At 36.8% G+C, this 21,015-nt stretch overlaps 1 protein-coding gene across 1 annotated transcript in view; it reads right to left on the bottom strand.

The window, feature by feature from the left end:
* IMPG2 (interphotoreceptor matrix proteoglycan 2) overlaps positions 1-21,015 on the bottom strand; it is a gene marked incomplete at its 3' end in the record, with an annotated part of 66,455 nt that overhangs the window by 23,659 nt on the left and 21,781 nt on the right. The window contains exons 4-9 of the mRNA XM_006913059.1: positions 19,915-19,946; positions 11,352-11,401; positions 10,377-10,459; positions 7,590-7,751; positions 3,843-3,901; positions 1,797-1,817 (exon numbers count right to left, since the gene is read on the bottom strand). Coding sequence (XP_006913121.1) covers positions 1,797-1,817; positions 3,843-3,901; positions 7,590-7,751; positions 10,377-10,459; positions 11,352-11,401; positions 19,915-19,946 — 407 coding nt within the window. The remainder of the gene's footprint in view (positions 1-1,796; positions 1,818-3,842; positions 3,902-7,589; positions 7,752-10,376; positions 10,460-11,351; positions 11,402-19,914; positions 19,947-21,015) is intronic.

Raw genomic sequence — 21,015 nt, forward strand, 5'->3', positions numbered from 1 at the left:
TTTTTGAAGTATATGTACCAGGCAGATATATATTGTTGATTTACTTCAAATGGATCCTACTAACTTAAAATAATGTGTACGTCTTGAAAGAGGTACAGAGCAAACAGAAAATTTCATGTGCATGTAAGTGTTTATAACATTTTGTTGTTATGTTTATAACATTTATAAATGTTTAGAGATTATATATTACATAAGACTATTTCTGTGCTATACATTCATTCATACACAGCACAGAATAAAAGAATACCAAAAAGTTTGAATAAATTAATCAACTGCCTAATACCTGGTAATACTGAACAGTTTTAGAAAGTATACCTAGATTAACAATTTTATCATAAAATCTAATGGCTTCATATTGATTTGTTGTCTGTTTATTTGTTGTCTGTGTCCCCACTGAGGGACTCATTCTTTTGATCATATGGTTAACATCAGACTGTGGGTTGTTTTTATATTCTAATGATTCCCAAGAAGGCAGCAATTAAACAACCTGGCCTTTTGGTTTAGTGCTGACCATCAACACATGTGCCTATAATATATACACACAAAACAGATTATATATTTGAGACTACAGAAACCTAAATTCTGATTACCTTGGTAAAATTATTTGATATCTCCTACTCATATAACTTATGGCAAATCAGTTTGCCTCCCTGAGGTAGTATTTCCTTACCACCCAAAGAAGAATGAATATTGACTCTCATTTTCACTATCTGACAGGGATATAAGAAAGTAAAATGAAAAAATAAAAGAACCAGTATTTTGACATATATCTGAAAGCACTTTTCATTAGACTGTATTCTAGAGGATGGAGACTAAGAGTTACTAATTTTTGTAGACACAGGGTTTATCTAATTAGTAGGCACTTAGTAAATACTGGCTAAAACAATATAAATGAAAATGAGGAAGTCAGAAAGCCCTTTCCAAATATAAAATATTACAATGAAGGAATATTACTGTATCTCTAAACATGCCCATATTTAGCCTGTGAATATATTTCATAAATTATATATTATACTAACCAACCTTTTAGGAGAAAGTGAATTTTAAATAAATTTAGAATCAAAAGAAAAAAAAATTACAAGCAACTTTCACAAGGGGTATTGACTATGTATCTATATCACATATGCTTCTTCAAAGAAATTTCAGAGAGCAGCTGTTTCTACAAATGAACTATTGCAGAGATCAGCTTTCTCCCCTTCATTTATCACTTAAAGTGACACTTGATTATGTTATTGAATGCACGCATACTTGAAAATGTTTACACTAATTCGAGTTTTTATTCTTGTTTTAAATTAAGTGTGACTCAATATTTGAAAGTACTTTTCAGTTACCAGTCTATAAGAGGTCTGTAAACTATAGCCTGTGAGCTAAATCCAGCCCACTGTCCCTGAATTAATGGATTCTATATTTTTAAATGAATGAAAAAAATCAAAAGAAGAACAATCTTTTGTGACATGTAAAAATTAAATTTCAGGTTTCAGTGAATATAATTAAGATATATTGGAAAATAGCCACACACATTCATTTTCACTGTATTGCCTATATCTACTTTCATCTGATACTGGCAGAGTTGAACTGCTGCAAAATAGATAATGTGGCCTGAAAAGTTTAAAATATTTACTATCTGACCCTTAAGAGAAATAGTTTGTCAAACCCTGATCTGTAAGGTGATGGATAGTGGTATTAGAAGTGATAAAAGAATTGAGCCATGCTCCCTTGGACCTAAGTCTACCATATTTTCTAAACTACCTTCTCATTCACTGAACAGTATAGAAAGTGCCAAAAAAGTACTCTACCTGCCATTTTCCTTGGGGGATCTGAAAATAAAAATTGAAAATGTTAAGTAGTGTTTAAGACAGTTCTTGTTCATCAAAGTGCAAGTTCTCAATATACTTCCTCTGAAATGTTCCCTTAAATGAAAATGTTTGCATAGTATTAGAAGCTGACAAATTCCTGTAGTTTGAAGGAAGTAAGCAAGGTTGGAGAACATGTTCTACTTTAAAATAAATAGTCATTATATCTTTAAACTTTGGTAAAATGCTTTTTAAACAATTCCCAGAAGGTTATCTCTTTATAAACACGCTCTTTTTAGTAGATCAGCAGAGGACCCAGTAGTTGGCACTAACAAAACTGGGAACACTCTTTGAGAGATGCAATATGTTACTTAGAATTAAAACTAAAATAAATGAACAGTAAATCAGGTGGTATACAGTCAGATTTTAAGGTTTTAAGGGGCTGGTGAAGGTCAGCCCCTTAAAACTATAGGGCATTGCATAGCCTTTAATGTTTATTTATTTTATGTGACAGACACTTAATAGAACTTTCCATGTGCCAGAAACTGTGCTAAGCATTTTATAAAAATTAATTCATTCAATCCTCATTAAGACTTATTAAGGATCGTTAGTATTCCTATATTACAGGTAAAGAAACTGAGCAACAAAAAGGCTAAATTATTTACCAAAAGTATTTTTTAGTAAGTCAGGATAAATTGTCTTTTTTATACAAATGAGAAGTTAAGACTTGGTACTTTATCCCAAATCATCCAGCCAGAGTGCCAAAAACAGGATTTTAACCTAGGCAAGTTGGCTCCAAAGGCCATGTTGCCTTTCATGTGCTGCCAATTGAGAGAGGTTTACATATATAAGAGTACAGAAATCCAAAAGGCCTCACATTCTCAGGTTCTCATATGAGCTTTAGCCACAACTGGAGGCAGTATTCTGTGAAAAGTGCTAAGACTGAACTGGAGAGACTGGTCATGGTGTCAAAATAGGTGGAGGGTCAATTTACGATGCTTGCCCTCTCCCCTGTACTAATAACTAGCTGAGTGTCTTTAGGTAAATTATTTAAACTCCTGTGCTCTGGTTTCCTTATCAGAAACAATGAGGAGAATAGTAACTATCTCATTTAATATGCATATTAAATGAGTTAATATACATATAAAGCCTGGTACACAGTGCTTGCTGTTAATTCTGGTAAGGCCAGAGTTTGTGACAGGAATATGCCAAAGCTAAGATGCTGATACTGTTAATTATGCTGTAAGATTACAGAGTGCCCCCATTCATACTCTCTTGCACCCAACCACTGAGCCACAGCTATCATCCAAATACATCAAACCTTCAGAGGACTGAGTCTAATGGAGGTTCAGAGCAAGAACTATAAAGTCAGCTACTTTGTTCCAAATTCACAAGCTAATTTACAAGCTCTCTGATTCTCGGCTAAAACTTCATCCCTTTAAACCTGTTTGCTCCTCTGTAAAATGAGTACTAATAATATTTATTCTGAGAGAGTGATGTGAGTTTAGGAATGTGAAATGCCTAATACAAAGTAGTCACTTAAAAAATGTTCACAAGTGTCATGCAGCAGGTCTAAGGCAGGGAAGAACCATCTTAAAAAAAGATCTCTGGTTTACTCAGAACTATTACGTTTGAAATGAAGATGAATGCATCTTCTCCAGAGTGGCCTCGCACCAAGACGTCAAAGTCACCTCAGTGGAACACTGACAAGCTTTAGTAGGACCTTGAGGTCACATCTAATCTGACTTCAGGCTCCCCTCAGTGTCAAATCAAAGCAGTGTAACATGTCAGCAACAGGCTGGGGACATGAATTCCTAAGTTCTCACCATGGCCCAACTATAGATGTAGTATGTCTCCTTGAATACATTATTTAGCCTTTTTCTAATTCAGTTTCCTCACCTGAAAAACTAGCATTGGGAATACAAACCTACCAGAAATAGCACTAAATTACAGCATCCAAATCATTCTGATCATTGTTGTATATATAAAATACACAAAAGGATATTCCAATTGAAATAAAGAGTACATTTTCAGAGTAAGTCTATTTACCTAAAGTCAAGTACACGGATGTCCTTGTAGCCCGGTAACCCAGTAAATGCGTTTCCAACCTGTTAAAAATAAAAATAAAATTTATAACTATGTAGAAATGTGAAAAGGGATATAGAAAATAACGTTTTTAAGAGAAGAATATAAAGCACACTGTTTACAACTATAGAAGCCTGTACACATACAAAGATACATATGGATCAGAAAGTCACTATGAAAATTATAATAGTTACAATGTTAAAAAAGTTTTTACCACAACACAGACACATTTTTCTTTTTCATTTCATCTTTTAAGGTTTTTAATATTAATTTTTTTTCAAATCATAAAAGTCATACTTCTTATTGACAAATCACTGTTTTTTACCCCATTATGTGATAAAATATGAAAAAAAGCATTAGTTTCCAAAGGAGCTATAACAACATTGTTAAATGTGATTGTTTGGATTAGAAATCTGGCTGCAGCATACACATTGATAAATAGGTGTTCATTTCCTAAAAGTGTCTGGTGGTATCTGTTTCCTGTTCCTACAATACAAAGGAACTGTGAACACAGTCAACAACAGAAAGAAATCTATAAGCCTGGGCTTAGCCTCCAAGAGAGCAGACTTGTCAAGTGGTTGTCACGAAGGAGATTATGAAGCAGTGACCAGGTAACTTAACTGGTCAGAAGATCAATTTATGAGTATCACATCTGTCAGCACTAGATTTATTACCACATCTTTAAAATCCAGCCATGGAAATCAATAAGAGTTTAGTGACGAGAGTGGGGGAAAAGAATGCTAAATATCTAAAAATAATCAGACAATGCACAAATACCTGATGTTTGTGTACAAATACCAAATGTTTAACAAAACTGAACATTTAACCCATAACATTTCAGAAAGTGCAATCTCACCAGATAAGTAACTATGGGACCAACATCAGAATAAGGGAAGTAAACCGTTAGTGGACTTTAGGAACTCTGTTACTGGATCTCTGGGCATCTGCTTTTAAAACCAAGTCCTCATATAATCAGGAGAGTGAGATATCTTTAAAATTCTGGTTCACTGAAGATCTTCCTGCCTTAAAGATAAAGAAACCAAATCCATGAAAGTTCTTGGCTATAATAACTTGCCTTATTTTATCTTCTGAGAGGAAAAGAAAGAAGTGCTATAATTCTTAGAGGATGGGGTGGGGATGGAATCCACAGGACTGAGGGTTAAGTCCCAGATGCTTTTGCCAGCTGAGTGCCATGCACAAGTCTTCTTTTATAGAATTAATACTGCCCTGCCCACCACATCAGTTTTTGTAAGATCAAAACGAAGGTAGCTGAAAGTACTCCATTAACTGCAAAATACTGTATAATTCCATGTTATTATTATTAGTAAACCCATCTCATTTGGGGCTTTGCCATCTCTTGGGTCTAAACACAAACAGGTATTCTAATTCATCACGTCCAGTTACTTATTATACATGTATCCAGTTGTAAGAAGTCATTCTACTTAATTAACATCAAGAATAATAATAGGTATAATTTATTGAGTGACAGTTATGTGCCTGGTGCTTGGTAATATTATTTCTAATCTTTGCAAAAATCCCAAGAGATACATACTTTGCCATTTTTATAGATGAGAAAACTGAGACTCTTGAGATGTCGACTAACTTGCCCAAAGTCATGCATTTGGTGAGTGACTGAATCATAATTTATTCAACTCCAAATCTCTCTGAGACTGAATCCCATATTCTTCCCATTGAATTATATGCCTCTTCCTCTTTCCATTAAATGTAGTTTAGAAATGGGGCCACATCACTTCTCGACCTTTTGGCTATGATCAAGAGTAGAAATGGGACCAGGACTGGGAAAACTGTGAAGTTCACCACAACTTTTGGGAAAAGTGTGAATGAAGCTCACTGCAACTTCTCACCTGACTTAAAATGAGGGGGACTCTGTATGATATAAAAGAAAGAACACTTCGAAAAGAAGAAAGAGATCTGATTTTGTCTTTTATTTTGAGGGGTTGAAATCACCATGAACAAGTTACTTGACCTCCTGAGCCTCATGTGTAAAATGGGGATGTTTACCCACATGGCTGCTGTTAGCAAACAGACATACAGCAGCCTGCAGAACGGAAAGAACTATATAAGGACACTGTGTTGATACTGTGGCTGTCTTCGGTTACTGATGCTCCCAAGCCTGACCTTTTCCTCTATGATATCATACTTGGTAGTATCTCTAGCTTATCTTACTCTTACTCTTCTCCTCATTAAAACAAACAAACAAACAAAAAGAGCCCCTGATCCTCAATCCCCTAAACAGCTTTCTTTTTCCCTGTATGTCTTCCAATATTACTGAAGAAAGAATATTAAGAAGGAATAATCCCAGTGACTATGTCCAAAAAGAGAGCCCTCTTCGGTGTGCAGTAAACATGGCAACATGGCCTTTCAGAGACACAACCCCAGACTCTGCTGCTACACACATATGGTTACTGGTTGACATTTTGTTCCAGATAAAGAGACAGGGATGTAGAGACAGGCCAGAGAAGGAACTGCTTCATGTTCATTATCCTTCATTACCTTCAAGTCGCCTTAAGCCAATAGCTACCTACCTCATAAAGTCCCTGCTCAAAATGTTTTTCAGAATATTTATTAGATTTTTTTCTAAATATGTAGTCATTCAGTACAATTGTTTACCCAAACACTGAGGCTTATTAAAGGTTCCTTAATCCAAGGGCAAGGAGAACCAGACAGCTGATCCAAGACACTCTCTGATGCCAGGTGGCCACTGGCCTGGCTGACATTTCTTCCACGTATCATACAACCTCACAATTTGGCCACACAGCTAGGAAAATTAATCATCTGGCCTACACTCCCCATGTCTGATGGCTGCAATGATGCTGTTTGGCTGAGGGATGCATGCTTTATTTCTCATGTAGACACAGTGTCTAGGGAAGGAAATTAGTCCAAGGTAACAGAATTGAAAAACTTGGCCAAGGAGAACCCCATCAAGAGGGAATGGAAAAGAAATAAACAGGAGGGTATGATGTGCCTTGTAATTAGACAGAGAGAGGAGATGGGCACTCGATGACTTACTACACAAGAAGGGGGACAAGTATGTATTATTTACAACTAAAAGAATCTTGAGTTCAAGTCCTCTATAGAATTTTTCAAGGAGTAAAAATAGATGGTCTATTGCATGATTCTTTAAAGAACTCCTTTTTAAAAATACCTCCACCCAAGGAACAGAAGTAGAAGGGAAATTTACTTGTCACTGGATGTCCTTTTGTCCTTTGGACTTGGCACCATGTATTAGCTATGTGTTAACTGCTCAAAATTTTTCCATTTAAAACAATAACACTAAATATGAAATTAAAAGAAATTAAATTTAATTTTTCCTAAAGAAAACAATACATTGTATGTAGTTTTTCAAAATACTTATTTCTCCAAATATTGTCAAGTTAAAACCATGCCATAGAACACATTTTTCCTTAGCTATACACCAAAAGTTGGAAATTGCATTTATTTGTTAGTAGATGGCAAAATGTATGCAAGATTTTGTTGCAATGAGATAATTCATCTATATTTCTGTGTACTTTTCACAGAGCTTTCTGAAGAAATGGCTGTCACCACCCCCAAAACAAGCAGATAAAGAGCTTGAATCCTAAACTTACCTTTAAGCAGTGCTGTGAATACGAAAAATTTACAACCCTAAAAAATTGTCTTGTTTATAAAAAAAAATGAATAAAAACAAACAAACAGACAAAAATCACCCACCTCTGAAACGAACACTTCTACAAAGTGCTGGTGGTAGAAGCTGGAGGGATCCTGTAGTTCTTCCCTGTATTGCTCCCCCAAAAGGTGGATACTAAATTCTGCAATCTGCTCAGCTGCTGGTTCTGTAGATTCTTCGATCACACTCTCAATTTCATTGCTAATCTGGATTTTTAAAGAAAAAACAATAAATATCACTATTTACTCATTCGATCAGCAAATATATATTGATTACCTACTATTTGCCAGATACTATACCAAAGACAACTTCTGCTGATGACTTTTTCTATAGTATTTGACTTTGGAATTAGGTAGACTAAAACATAGGTTAATATTAAAATTACTGTGCATGTTTACCCTCCTTTGAACATAACAATGACCAGTTCAGGGAAAGACAGAAAATTTTCCACAGATAATGACCAAAGTTGACTATCAGTAAGTGAATTAAAAGAGTTGAATCTGCTAAAATTATCATCTAAAAATAGCCTAGAAGGGTGGTTCTCAACATTGTTTATATTTTTACAAATTCTTTAATGTCTGGTTGGATTCTCAAATCTCCTTCTGCATTCAATCAGTTCCCGTATATAGTTTTAGTTTAAGTATGTGAAGAAAATCCAGCCATACAGATATGTATTGGGGAAGGGAGGAATATATCAATAGCCTTTTCAGATAAGTGTGAATATTCTTTTTAGATACTACACTAAGTTCAACAAGTGGTAGTTTCTTAACGGTTAGTTGCTATGTGGAATCTGAAACCACATCAGCAGCAATTTTTTTGTACTCTGCAATATTTAAATCCAGTTTTCCCAGTAGCCAAAGTTGGAATTATAATCCAAAGAATAAAATAGGTATTCATGCATGGGTACTAATATAATTTAATATATAAATGTGAGAAAAGTAACAATAGTTTCTTATTGAAGAATTCCAATTAATAAATATTGAAGGAATAGGGGAAATAGAATATCCCTACTGTAACATACAGTAATAATTGTTGCATGCAAGATGCATTTGAGTTCATCTAATCCAAGTCCCTCCATTTTGGTACATAAGAAAACCAAGGATTGGAATGGAAGAATGGCTGGTCTAAGGGCTCATAGCAACCCAGTGGCACAGTCAGGAAGAAAATACAAGGACTTCTTTCATCGTTTCATTTTTCATCCCTAATGGATCATATTATAGCAACCTTAAACTTCAGAATAAGAAAGAACCTCAAAAAGTGCACCATCACTTCTAATGCTTGAATTCTCTCTACACTATCCCTGACAAATGGCTACTTGTCCTCAATTTAAATGGCTCTAATGAGAAAGAGTAATGACTTTCAAAAGGAGACCATTACATTTCCAAAAAGGCTCTCATGGTTGGAAAGTTTTTAATATTAAACTCATATATATTTACCTATAAGGGTTACCATTGATCCCAATTCTGTAAACTGGGATACCTATAAAACCTGTAGTCACCAGAGAACTCTTCAAATAAATACAGGCAGTTACTATATCTTCCCTGACTTTTCACTAGTTCTTCTCCTCCAGATACTTCTCAGGCTCTTAATATGTTCCTTAGAGTGTAATACAAACAAGTGAGGTTTGATCAACTAAAATACTGTAGGACTACCACCTCCCTTATGGTAGAGTATATGTTTGTATTAAAGCAACCCAAAATTACATGAGCTTTAACTAAATGTTTTCCCCACCAGTAATTGTATTATACTGCTGACTCATACTGGAACTGACATCAACAAAAACTCTTAGTCTTTAGTAAAATTTTGTACAAGCTTTGCATTTTTCTATATTAAATTTTACCTCAGTACCTTTGGACAAAACTTCCATTTCCAGTATTATTTTAAAAGAAATATGCTTAGTAACCTTACTGCTACAGATATATGCACCTCTATGTTCATTGTAGTATTATTTACAATAGCCAAGATATGGAAGCAATGTAGGTGTCCATCAATAGATGAATGGATAAAGAAGATATGATACACACACACACACACACACACACACACACACACAATAGAATATTATGCAGCAATAAAAAAAAACTAAATCTTGCCATTTGCAACAACATAGACATATCTAAAGATGTATGTTAAGTGAAATAAATCAGGCAGAGAACGACAAATACCATATAGTTTCACTTACATGTAGAATCTAAAAACAAAACAAAAGAAAAAACAAACAAAACAGGCTCATAGAAACAGAGACCTAAGGGGTGGTTATGAGAAGGGAAGGGGTGTAGGATGGGTGAAAAGGGGAGGGAATTATAGTCAATAATATTGTGATAAGTTTACATAGTGACAGAGGATTACTAAATTTAGTAGAGTGATCACATTGTAAGGTATAAAAATGTTATATTGTACAACTGAATCTAATATAACAAATATAAAATTGTATACTAACTATATTTAAATAAAAAAATAAATTTAAAAAAATCTATATCCTTCTGTCTGAAGAAGAGAAGGCTAATTCCTAATCAGTTCAAGGATAGCACACAGGCAAAAATCTCCACAGTGAATTATGTCACATAGCCCACAGGAGACAGTGAGCTTACTATAATGACAGTTCCCCAGTCTCTGAGTCATTTTGCTTACAATTTGAAGCCCTCTCTTGCCAATAGCAGTTTTACTCGGTTATCTAAGGAATCTCAAATTCTTTTTAATGTTCCAGTTTTAGTATCCATAACATTTCCATAAAAAGAAATTTAGGAAGTCTTATGTAGTCTAGCAATGAAATATAAATCTCTCTCAATCCCTGTGTTAGAAACTAAATAACAAAACAGAGAATCACTCACGCTCTCCTCCGGCCTCTCCAAGCTGCTCTCTAAGGTACCTTCGTAGGAGGTGACCTCTAGATATGGAACACTGAGAACAACACCTAGGTAGAAAAAGAAAAACATGTATGTGAATTTAGTCCCTAAGTCAGAATTCATACCAGAAAACAAGAAACCAACTTCAAAAACATTCTTATAAGTCATTTGCTTTTTCATTCTGGAAATGCTATGCATTCTAACCTCAAAACACATTTGCATAGAGTCTTCTCAGGACAAGAAATAGTTATGACTCATTTATTCATTTAATGAGCATTTACTGAGCATCTACTATATGTCAGTCTCTATGCAAGATGCTAGAGATACAAAGTTCCTATCCTTAAGAAGCTATCTAATAAAGGGGAGAAATACTAAAAGAAGTAACATTACCAGAAAGGGGAAGTGCGTGAAGGTTAGAGACTGCCCATAAATTAATAATTGTTCAAGCTGGGATTCATTGTACTACTTTAATTTTTGTAAATGTTTAAAATTTCCAATAAAGAGAAGCTTTTTAAATAAACTAAAAATAAAGAAAGCAACTACCAATTTACAAGAAATATGGAGGTCAAAGAAACATGTTAAAGTACACCACAGAATGCAATCAGAAAAATCCTTACTCTGGGAAACCATGCAAGACAAATGAAAAATGGTGGAGCTAAAAAAGTTTCCACTTGTTAACATAAGCAGTAGTTACAGAGAGTTTGCTTTAAAATAATCCTTCAGGTCATACATCTGTTTTATGTAGTTTTCCGATTTGTATCATACTCACTAATTAAAGATTTTTAAGTAACCACAACATAATGCCATAAAATTAGTGAAGAATTACTTTTTCTTGAGAACAACATATAAAGAGAGAGAAACACAATTTTTAAATGTGAGCTTAAAAATGTGTTTGCTTGCAAGAGTGTGTTAAACTATAAATAATTTAAAAAGAAAAGTGATTAAAGGCACAAAGCATACCTCCCAATGTTGAGGTATCACCAACAGGAACTGGAGATGACAATTCAGGGCTAGGAAAAAAAGTGTTTAGAGTTAATAAAATGATAGAGTTAATAAAATGTGAAGGTTTATTAGTTTTTGTTTTGTTTTTCCAAAAAGGACTTCACTAGGAAGATGACAAGATGATGTAGAAGGTAGAGGCCATGCACGCCTCCTCTAGCGACCACACCAAAATTCTAACAAAACTACAGAGCAACCAGCATGCAGAGTCACCTGAGGTGTGGCTGAACAGAAGCCCTACAACTAGGGACAAAAACTAACAGGTAATCTCAAAACAGTAGGAGGGGTAGAGGCGCGAAGTGACTTGGTACCACAATCGCATGTGGCAATCAAGAATCAGGAGAGATATCTTGTCTGCAGAGCCCACTCCCCGACCTGAGGAACAAGGGGTCCCCAGACTAGGATTCCGATGCTGGGAAGAGAAGTCCCTACAACTTCTGGCTGTGAAAACCAGCAGTGGTTGTGGCTGAGATAGAGGGCCTACAGAAATTGGAAACCTTCCTCTTAAAGGGCCCACGCCTGGCCTCACTCACTGACGGACTTGCTCACTCTGAGCTCCAGAGCTGGGGCAGCAGCTCCAGAGGCGCCAGGGACATACGGGGAGGCACTGAGTTGCCAAACTTTAGGAAGAGGGCTGGAGGAGCGGCTTTCTCCCAGAGAGAGGTGCAGACAGAAGCCATTGCTCCTTTGTTGAGCCCTCCCAGCTCCCAGCCTGCAGACACAGGAGCCGCCATATCAGAGTCACCATCAACCTGGATAACACAGGTTGCTCCACTCAGGGGATTCCTGGAGACTCTGCCTCAGAGTCACCATCAACCTGTGGAAGCCAGCCTCGGTTTCTGACTTGGCCCCTTGAAGCACCTATAACCCCAGCATGGGAGACAGTCATATGTGAATTGCTTGGTGACTCTTACCAGGTGGCCCTGGAGGTACCCAGTCTGCAGTTGAACTTAGCCTGCAGCTGAAACCCTCCCAAGAGGGGTCCCACAGCACACCTACTACATAAAGCCACTCTACAAAGACTGGGAGACTTAGGAAATCTACCTAATATATAGAAACAGACATAAGGAGGCAGGAAAAATGGGGAGACAAAGAAGCATGTCCCACATGAAAGAAAAGAACAAAGCTCCAGAAAAAAAATTCATCAAAATGGAGACAAGCAATGTACCAGATGCAGAGTTCAAAACACTGGTTTTAAAGATGTTCAAGTAACTTAGGGGAAGAGTAGATGAACTCAGTGAAAACTTTAACAAAAAGATAAATGAAGGTAGTTTAAGAAGCCTCTGGGTCAACATCAAGTATAACAACATTTGCATCATAGAGGGTACCAGAAAGAGGAGAGAGAGAGAGCCAGGAGTTGAAAACCTGTTTAAAGAAATAATGACAGAAAACTTCCCTAATCTAGTAAAGGAAATAGACATACAACCCCAGGAAGTTCAGAGTTCCAAAAAAGATCAATCCAAAGAGGCCCACACCAAGACACATCATAATTAAAATGCCAAAGGTTAAATACAAAGAGAGAATCTTAAAAGCTGCAGGAGAAAAGCAATTAGCTAACTACAAGGGAGCTCCCATAATACTGTCAGTTGATTTCTCAACAGAAACTTTACAGGCCAGAGAGATTGGCAGGAAATAGTCAAAGTGCTCTACTGTCACTTGTGACTGATGACTACCATGTTAAACAGCACAGTAAGGAACACTTCCATCATTAGAAAGTTCTATTGAATAGGACTGCCTTAAAATCTAAACCATGAAATTAGGGACTTTGCCTGCCATATTCTTGCTGTATCTCCAGTCTAAATAGTACCTGCTATTTAGTACCTGCTATTTAGTAGGCATTAAATAGATATTTTTGGAGTGAATAAGTAAATACTATTGGCAAAGCAGTATAAAAGACATGGCATATAGTTGTGAAGAAAACACCCCTGGTCTATGAAAGTTAAATACTTATAGAAAAAAGAATTACAAATGCAATAAGTACTACAGATTGAAAAATGCTGGCTGCTAAGGGGAACATATAAGCACAGACGTCATCTCATCTGAGAAATCATAGAAATCAGGAAAGTGTTTTACATAAGAAAAATCAAGCCTAGAGAATGGGTCAGACTACTAGTGTAACTGTGTGCATACTTCATTTCTTTAAGATAGCTTTTGCTCTGATTCAAACAGGCTTTGCCTAGAATAATGGCATTGTGATTCACTTGCTTTTTCTGCCCTTATCCTTCCACCTTTGCATTCCTACACCCTTAATCACTAAGCCTTAGGACATAAGGTTCTGGACAGTGTTAAGTCTTTTAAGAATAAAGCCCCAGGTCTATGGATCATGAGGACAATAAGTTTTCATTAAACTAAGGATAATATCTTGGCTTTGGGTGTGTTTCAGCCCCAGGCCCATCGAGGTGGAACAGCCCTACTGACCAGGGGACCAGGCAGGATGACATCATAGCTGATTCCAAAACCTTATATGATGACTAATTACCCCAGCCCCATCCAGTCAGTAGCGCCCATGACACCAACTCCCTCAGTTTCCATGACTAAGGATTTTTCCCTATATAATCTATCCCATCAAGATACCTGGGGAGCCAGGTTTTTGAGAGTAATAGCTGTCTGTGTCTCTGGGACTTGTAACTCTCTAAAATAAATCTTTACTTTCTTTGGTGCAAAACCTGTACATATCTCATTGACTTAGATGCTCCAGTAACACTTGTAGGCTTCGGGTTGCCCAGCTATCCTTTAACCATGCCACCCTGCAACTGCAAGCAGAGATCAGAAAGCACTCTGAGAAAGCCCCTGCTCTGAAGGAAGGAAAGTGGGTTTCCGCGAGTCCAAATTTCCATATACTCTAAAAACATACATTTTAAATTATAGTAATTTGGGGAAGTTTTAGAACTTTAAAGTTTATATACATGTCCTAAGGAGAAGGGGCTGTTTCATTACCCTTTTACAAAGGAGCTGGACAGTGATTACACCAATTTTCAACTCATAGCAATTGAAAACTCTTTTCAACTTTACACAGGTCACCTTCCTAAAGTGATTCATTCACAGTCAAAAATGTCTCCCTCACAGACCTACCAATGTGCCAGGTAAGTCCCATCTTTAGAACCACTCCTTTAGATTGCCCTTCTGCTCTAAATTAGGTCATTGGGTGGGACAGGGTGGTACTCAAGCCACGAGTAAACATGGCACACATCTTGAGCATCAATTTTAATGTTTTTTAAAAATGTGGCTATATTATGGATAGATTATAAAGTTTAAATGAATATTAAGATAAAATATGATAATTCAAAGACATTTTATGCCTGGAACTGGGTGGGGGAGTCAACTAGGGCTATTTTCCCTGAACCCCAAGGCTTTGGTAAAAAATTTGAGAAACACAGGTTTAAAAAATAATCTTACCATAAAGATTCTTCTGGTTTTTAAAAATACTATCTAGAAAGAATAACACATTAAACCATTACAACAAACCACTACTGGTTATTTATATTGCATTTATAGGAAATTGCTTATTAAGTGAGCTGTCATCTAGAACAGGGATCCACAATCCCTGGGCTGTGGACCAGTTACCAGTCTATGGCCTGTTAGGAACCGGGCCTCACAGCAGGAGGTGAGTGGCAGGTGAGTGAGCAAAGCTTCATCTGTAGTTGCAGCCTTTTCCCAGCACTAGCATCACAGCCTCAGCTCTACCTCAGATCATCAGGCATTAGATTCTCACAGAAGCACTGGTCCCTGGTGCCCAAAAGGTTGAGGATGCTGAACTCTAGAAGAACCTAAAGGAATATGACTTCTGCATAAGTCACTATAATGTGTGATACGGAGGAAGACCTGGGTGATGAAGAAGCATCAAGAGGCTTCTTGGGTTGCAGGAGGTGCAGATTTTTTTTAAATGGGATTCAGAGGCATCTGAAACAGATGTTAACATCATCAGGCCTGAACAGGGTCTATCAATTGCTCACAAGGCAGAACCTCTTCCCAACAACCTTGCTTAATAAATGAAAAAATGAGGCCCAAGTGGATAAAGCCATTTTCCTAGGGTCACACAATAATTCCTTACAACATGGCCTTTATGTGATCCATATTATCAGAAGGGTAAGATGGCTTCAGCTTATCTTAACAATAGTGGCCTACACAAATTAAACCACCTAAAAGTCAAAATGTGTAAGGTCCCAGAAAGAGGATGGGAAACCCAGCCACAGTTGGAGAGCTATGGAGTGCAACAGGTATGAAGAGCAAAGTAGACAAAGTAAGACAAAGTGGCCAAAGCACAACATAGTAAATAGAAGAGGAAGTTGAGATGACAACAGAGAGATCAGACCTCACCTGGAGTTGGTCAAACTGTCCCCCACATCAAAATCAAACTTAAGCTAATTTTCTAAGTAAGCAATCAGAATGAAGTTTGCTTACTTCAATAAAACTAGATTTCACTTACTGAATTCGAAATAACATTTTTTTAATAATGGTGAGTAGGCAACTCTCAGTAATTCAAATCACTTGCCTAACACTCCAACACTTAATTCCTCATCTTCCCACTCTCCTTTCAAAAGACAGTTAAGAATACTTAACAACAAGAATCCTTTCATATGTTCTCATTAGGTAGGCCTCCTGCAGAGATCCCCTAAACTGTCACTCAGACCAAACTAGACTGCCACTCAGACAAAACTAGAACACAGAGTCGTGTTGAATTTGGAAACAGAAATGCCACTTCATTTCCAAGCCAAACCACAAATCTGAAGTTGTTCAGCTATGACCTTTAGCTAAATACCAGCAGCAAACGACCCCTTATGGTCTCATTTTCTCAACTCATCTAGCGCATTATTTATTCCTCATAGATGCTGCCTAATCATGTCAGTGGAATTCAGGGGGGATTGTGTCAAAAAATATTATAGCCACATAAAACATAAGTTTTAAAATACAGTAAAAGAAGGCAAGCATAATTTCCTATCTACTAAGAAGGATTACTACTTCCCTTGACAATATTTTATACTTTGCTTTGCTCTTGAATCTGTTAACTGTAATCAGCACATGACAACAAAAGAACTCAAGGCATGGACCAGGAATCTTGGGTGCTAGTCCCAGATGTATCATTAACTTTTTATGTGACTTGGGAAAATACTTCAGTTACTCTGGGCCTCAAGAACTTAATCACCAAAACAGGAACACCTCCCCACCCTATTTCACAAAAGTATTGATGAAAATTAAATAAAATATTATGTGCAGAAGCATTATGAAAAGTATTAAATGTTAAATAAATACAAGAGAAAGCACAGATTAATGAAGCAGTGGCATATGTGTCATCCTACAAAGAATAAAACATTTGCTTAAAAAAAAATGTATATTTGGCTTTGTGTTCTATGATAAGTATCCTCAACTATAAATGTAAGTTAACTGACGTATCAAAAAAATCCCAAAGAACAGTCTTTACACTAAGACTATCACCAGAGTCCTGGTTATAGACTTGGATGATTGAGCAGAAATTCAGTTATTCACTTAAATATTTGGTAAGCACATATGCAAAGCCAAGACTTGTATTGGTTATTGAGGATACAATAGTAAGACCAGATAGCAGGGTTTTAAGCAGTTACTGGAGCTAATTGGAGATGCTTTCAAGATGTACGGCTGCAATGGAGACAAGTGCTGGAGAAGGGCTTTTTGTAAAATAGGTAATATGGGAGAAACCAGCATGCTTAACTGCTAATGGGAACAAGTTAGTAATGGGACAAGTTGAAGACTCAGAAGAGAGAAACAATGACAGGCAGAGATTTCTAAGGGGTAGGAAGGGATGTGAGGTCCTGAGTAAGGTGGAAAATGCTATCTTTTAAAGAGACTTGGCAGATGACAATAAGGGACGCTTAAAACAGCACATAGCAGAACATTTGGTGCAAGCCATATATCAACACATCGGTTAGAGTTCACATAAAAGCAGCAATTTAAATTATAGGAAAGAATTGTGGTAGACAGCATAGTGGCCTCCACATCCTAATCCCTAGAGCTTGTGAATATGTTATTCACATGGGGAATTAAGGTTGCTAATCAACTGACCTTAAAGTAGGTAGCAAATCCTGGTTAGCCAGGTGAAGAGAAAGGTAGAAGACTATCAGAGGGATGGAAGGTGAGGAAGCCTCGACAAGCCATCACTGGCTTTGAAGATGGAAGGGAGTCAGAGCTAACTAGTGAGGTCGACCTCTAGAAGCTGGAAAAGGCAAGAAAAGAGATTTTCCTCTAGAGGCTCCGGAAAGGAATGCAGGCCTGCCGACACCTTGAGCCCCATTTCAGACTTTTGTACTATGGTATAATCAGATAAATTTGCGTCATTTTATGCTATCAAAATTTGTGGTAATTTGTTACATTAGCAATAGAAAACTAACACAAGTCTTTTAACAAAGAGAATATGAGAATAATCTCAAAAAATCATAAAAATAAATCTAAATCATAAAAATAAATCTGAATCATAAAAAAATCAGAAAAATAATAGGCAAATTAAGGGTTTTAAGAGTTCACTGTGGTATTCAAGTTAAAGTAATTCTTACACCATTCCTATGGGTTCCCTCCCAGTGTTACCTGACTCCAGGTAACCCAATTTCAGCAACTACCACAGTTGAGAGTTTTTATCCAACCCCAACCTGATCTGCTCTAGATTCATGGGATGGATACTAACTTAAAATTCTCAAAATGCAGTTTTATAAATATATATATTTACATAAATATATATATTTAAATATATATATTTATATATATCATATGACGTATAGCCTTTTGTAACTGGTGTCTTTCACTTAGCATAATGCTTTTGAGGGTCACTGTGTTGTTAGTCCATTATCAGTCATACACCTTGTATATATCAGTATATATTTTTACTGTTGAAGAGTATCCCTTTTTATGATAAAATTCAGTTATATTTTAGTTCATATGTATTGTTAATTTTATATATGCCTTATTTTCTAAGGATAGTGAACAATATTTTGAGTCCTCTCCTCTACCTTATACAGATAGTGCCTTATCAATAAAAGTATAATACTCAGTTCTGCAATGACGCTTATTTGTCAATGTATTCCAATGTGATTAATATATTAGAAAACAAATGAGCATAATGCAAATTTCTCCTTCATATATACACAACTTCACCACAAGAAACACTGAGGAATGCAGAAAACGGTATCCAGTTAAAGTAAGTCACACAGGAATACACAAAACACACATGTGCACTATACCCCAAGCACCTTCCCGCTACCTCAGTTCACCTCAGGTGTTATGAGCCACACACATCCTCCTATGGTGCTAACAACTTCCAGTCCTATTTCAGATAACCCTCCTTCCATCACTTTAGAAAAACTCACAAGCTACAATTTTTACAATGTCCATTTCCACAAGCAAACTTCAGGGCTTCTTCTGAGTTCAGCACCATATTTATTTAGTACTGATGTATTTCTTAATCACATAAGATGTGTAAAATGTGCTACCATGAAGATTACTGGCACTGGTAGGACTCACCAGAATATTTAGTCCACCACCTCTGACTGCAATGGCAATCATGAGGAAACTCCAAGCTCTGCCTCTCAGTGGCGAAGAGCCCACACTCAAGAAACCACATGGTCTCATATCTAAGTAGGTGCTCAGTCCCAGACCCCAGCATAGACTCAGTGGTAACATAGGCTATGTGGATAAGTGAGACCACAAAGAGTCCTACTTCTCTCCGTTTACTCATGTTTGATTTGAAACATACACATACCACACTACCACCCACATGTATACCCCAACTATTGCCTGGACTCTGCAACCCAGAGTGAATCTCTGGACACTGACCTACCTACATGGTTTTTTGATCTATCCTTCCCTCTAATCTGAGGCAAACTTCTGGGTTCTAACCTGGATTGCATGCCCTAGTAGTATGTTTCTAAAAAATCACCCATTTGCTGGCATAATCTAGATATTCTGAATATGGATAGAATTAGAAATCTTTAGCCCCTGTAGGTTCAAAATCCCTCACCTTTCATGATCTGATTTGCCCTGCTACTTCTCAGGAGCCAGAAATGACCTTAACCCTAAGCCTAAAGGCCAATGAAGTCAAGGCTCATAACACTGGAGGTTCATCAAGGTTGTGCTACTCCTATACTTCAAGATCATCATCATCATTCCTCAGTAAAGTGATGCACACCACCAACTATCATTTAATGAACTATCCTACACTAAGGTGTACCATTTCTGAGCAATTTTATCATTAGCTATAAGCCTCAACTACAGTAGATCATTTTATATTCCATCTTCAGAAATCTGTTTTCTCCCCAAGAGAGAGGCACAAGTCTGCCTCCCAGTAAGGTCAGACAGTAAACAAGCACAGTGGCAGTGGTGGGGATCTGGAAAGGGAGTGGCCTCATGATGAAAAAAAGAATTTGAGACTAACCCACAGGTCTGGTCATTGCAGGAACTGGCAAGAAATTAGAGAGGGACCATTTAATTTGGGGTGAGCCTTGTAGTAGGTATGATACATCTCTCTTACCAAACATGAATTTAAGGGAAAATAGACACTCACCTGCTTACAGTTTCCTTTGTGTATGCCAGTTTCTAAGAAAAACAAAAATTTTAAAAAATGACTGCATGAGTTAACAACAGTTAATAAGCTATAAATAAAACTTATTGCATAGAGAACACTAATGCCCTAACATTATAGAATCTGTTATTATTCTCTATGGTTAGACAAATAGTTAAAGCAAGGTACTAGTGATGCCAAGTTTGTTTTGGACTGTGAGAACATCCCTACACTCAGTCTGGTTATGTGCCCCAAAATTCCTATGCTTCTCTTTTAATGGGCATAGGTTAACATACTTTACCTGTTAATCATTCCAAACAGTCTACAAGTTAGAGATTGGTAGAGCTTTACATTAACCCTCTATGGACTTAGAATCAGAGTATTTTATGATCTAACACTTACAGTAATTCACATCCTAGGATAATATAAACATGTAGATGAAAATAATGGATAAATATGCTTCTCCAGAATTCAGAAAAAAAGAAAAATTATAGCAATTATTGGATTATTCTTCTGGGGCATTCCAAGGCAAATTGTCCCCAAGTTTCCTCTAAATTAGTGGTTTTATTTTGAGACCAATATGTTAAAAAGAACACTAACTTGGAGTTAGAAGACCTAGTTTCAAGTCCCATTTTCTCTCACTTAGCTATAGAGGCAAACCCCCAAATCTCCATGTTAGACCTTAATTTCCTCATCTGTAAAACGAAGAGACTATTCTAACTCTCATGATACTTATAACTCACAGCTCTTCTTACTCTATAGACTGTTCTAGATAACCTCAGCCACTCTCATGGCCTTAATTACCACAAGGATGATGATTCCCAAAGCTCTATTTACAACCCAGACCATTCCTTGTCTTCATACCTAAGTATCAAGGAATTCACATTTCACAGATGGCTCAAATCAACACATTCAAAAGTGAACTTATTCTCCCTGCACCACCATCTACAAAGCTGCTTCTCTGCCTGAGTTCTAAGTCTTAGTCATCCAAGCTAGAAACTGGGAGGTTTCCTGGGCCATTCCTTCATCCTATACCACTCCCATGGTATTAGTCAATCCATGACTAATCCAAACATGATTAGTGTTTCCCACTTACGTCTCTTA

Source organism: Pteropus alecto, unplaced genomic scaffold (assembly GCF_000325575.1).
Source record: "Pteropus alecto unplaced genomic scaffold, ASM32557v1 scaffold20, whole genome shotgun sequence".
Taxonomy (NCBI): domain Eukaryota; kingdom Metazoa; phylum Chordata; class Mammalia; order Chiroptera; family Pteropodidae; genus Pteropus; species Pteropus alecto.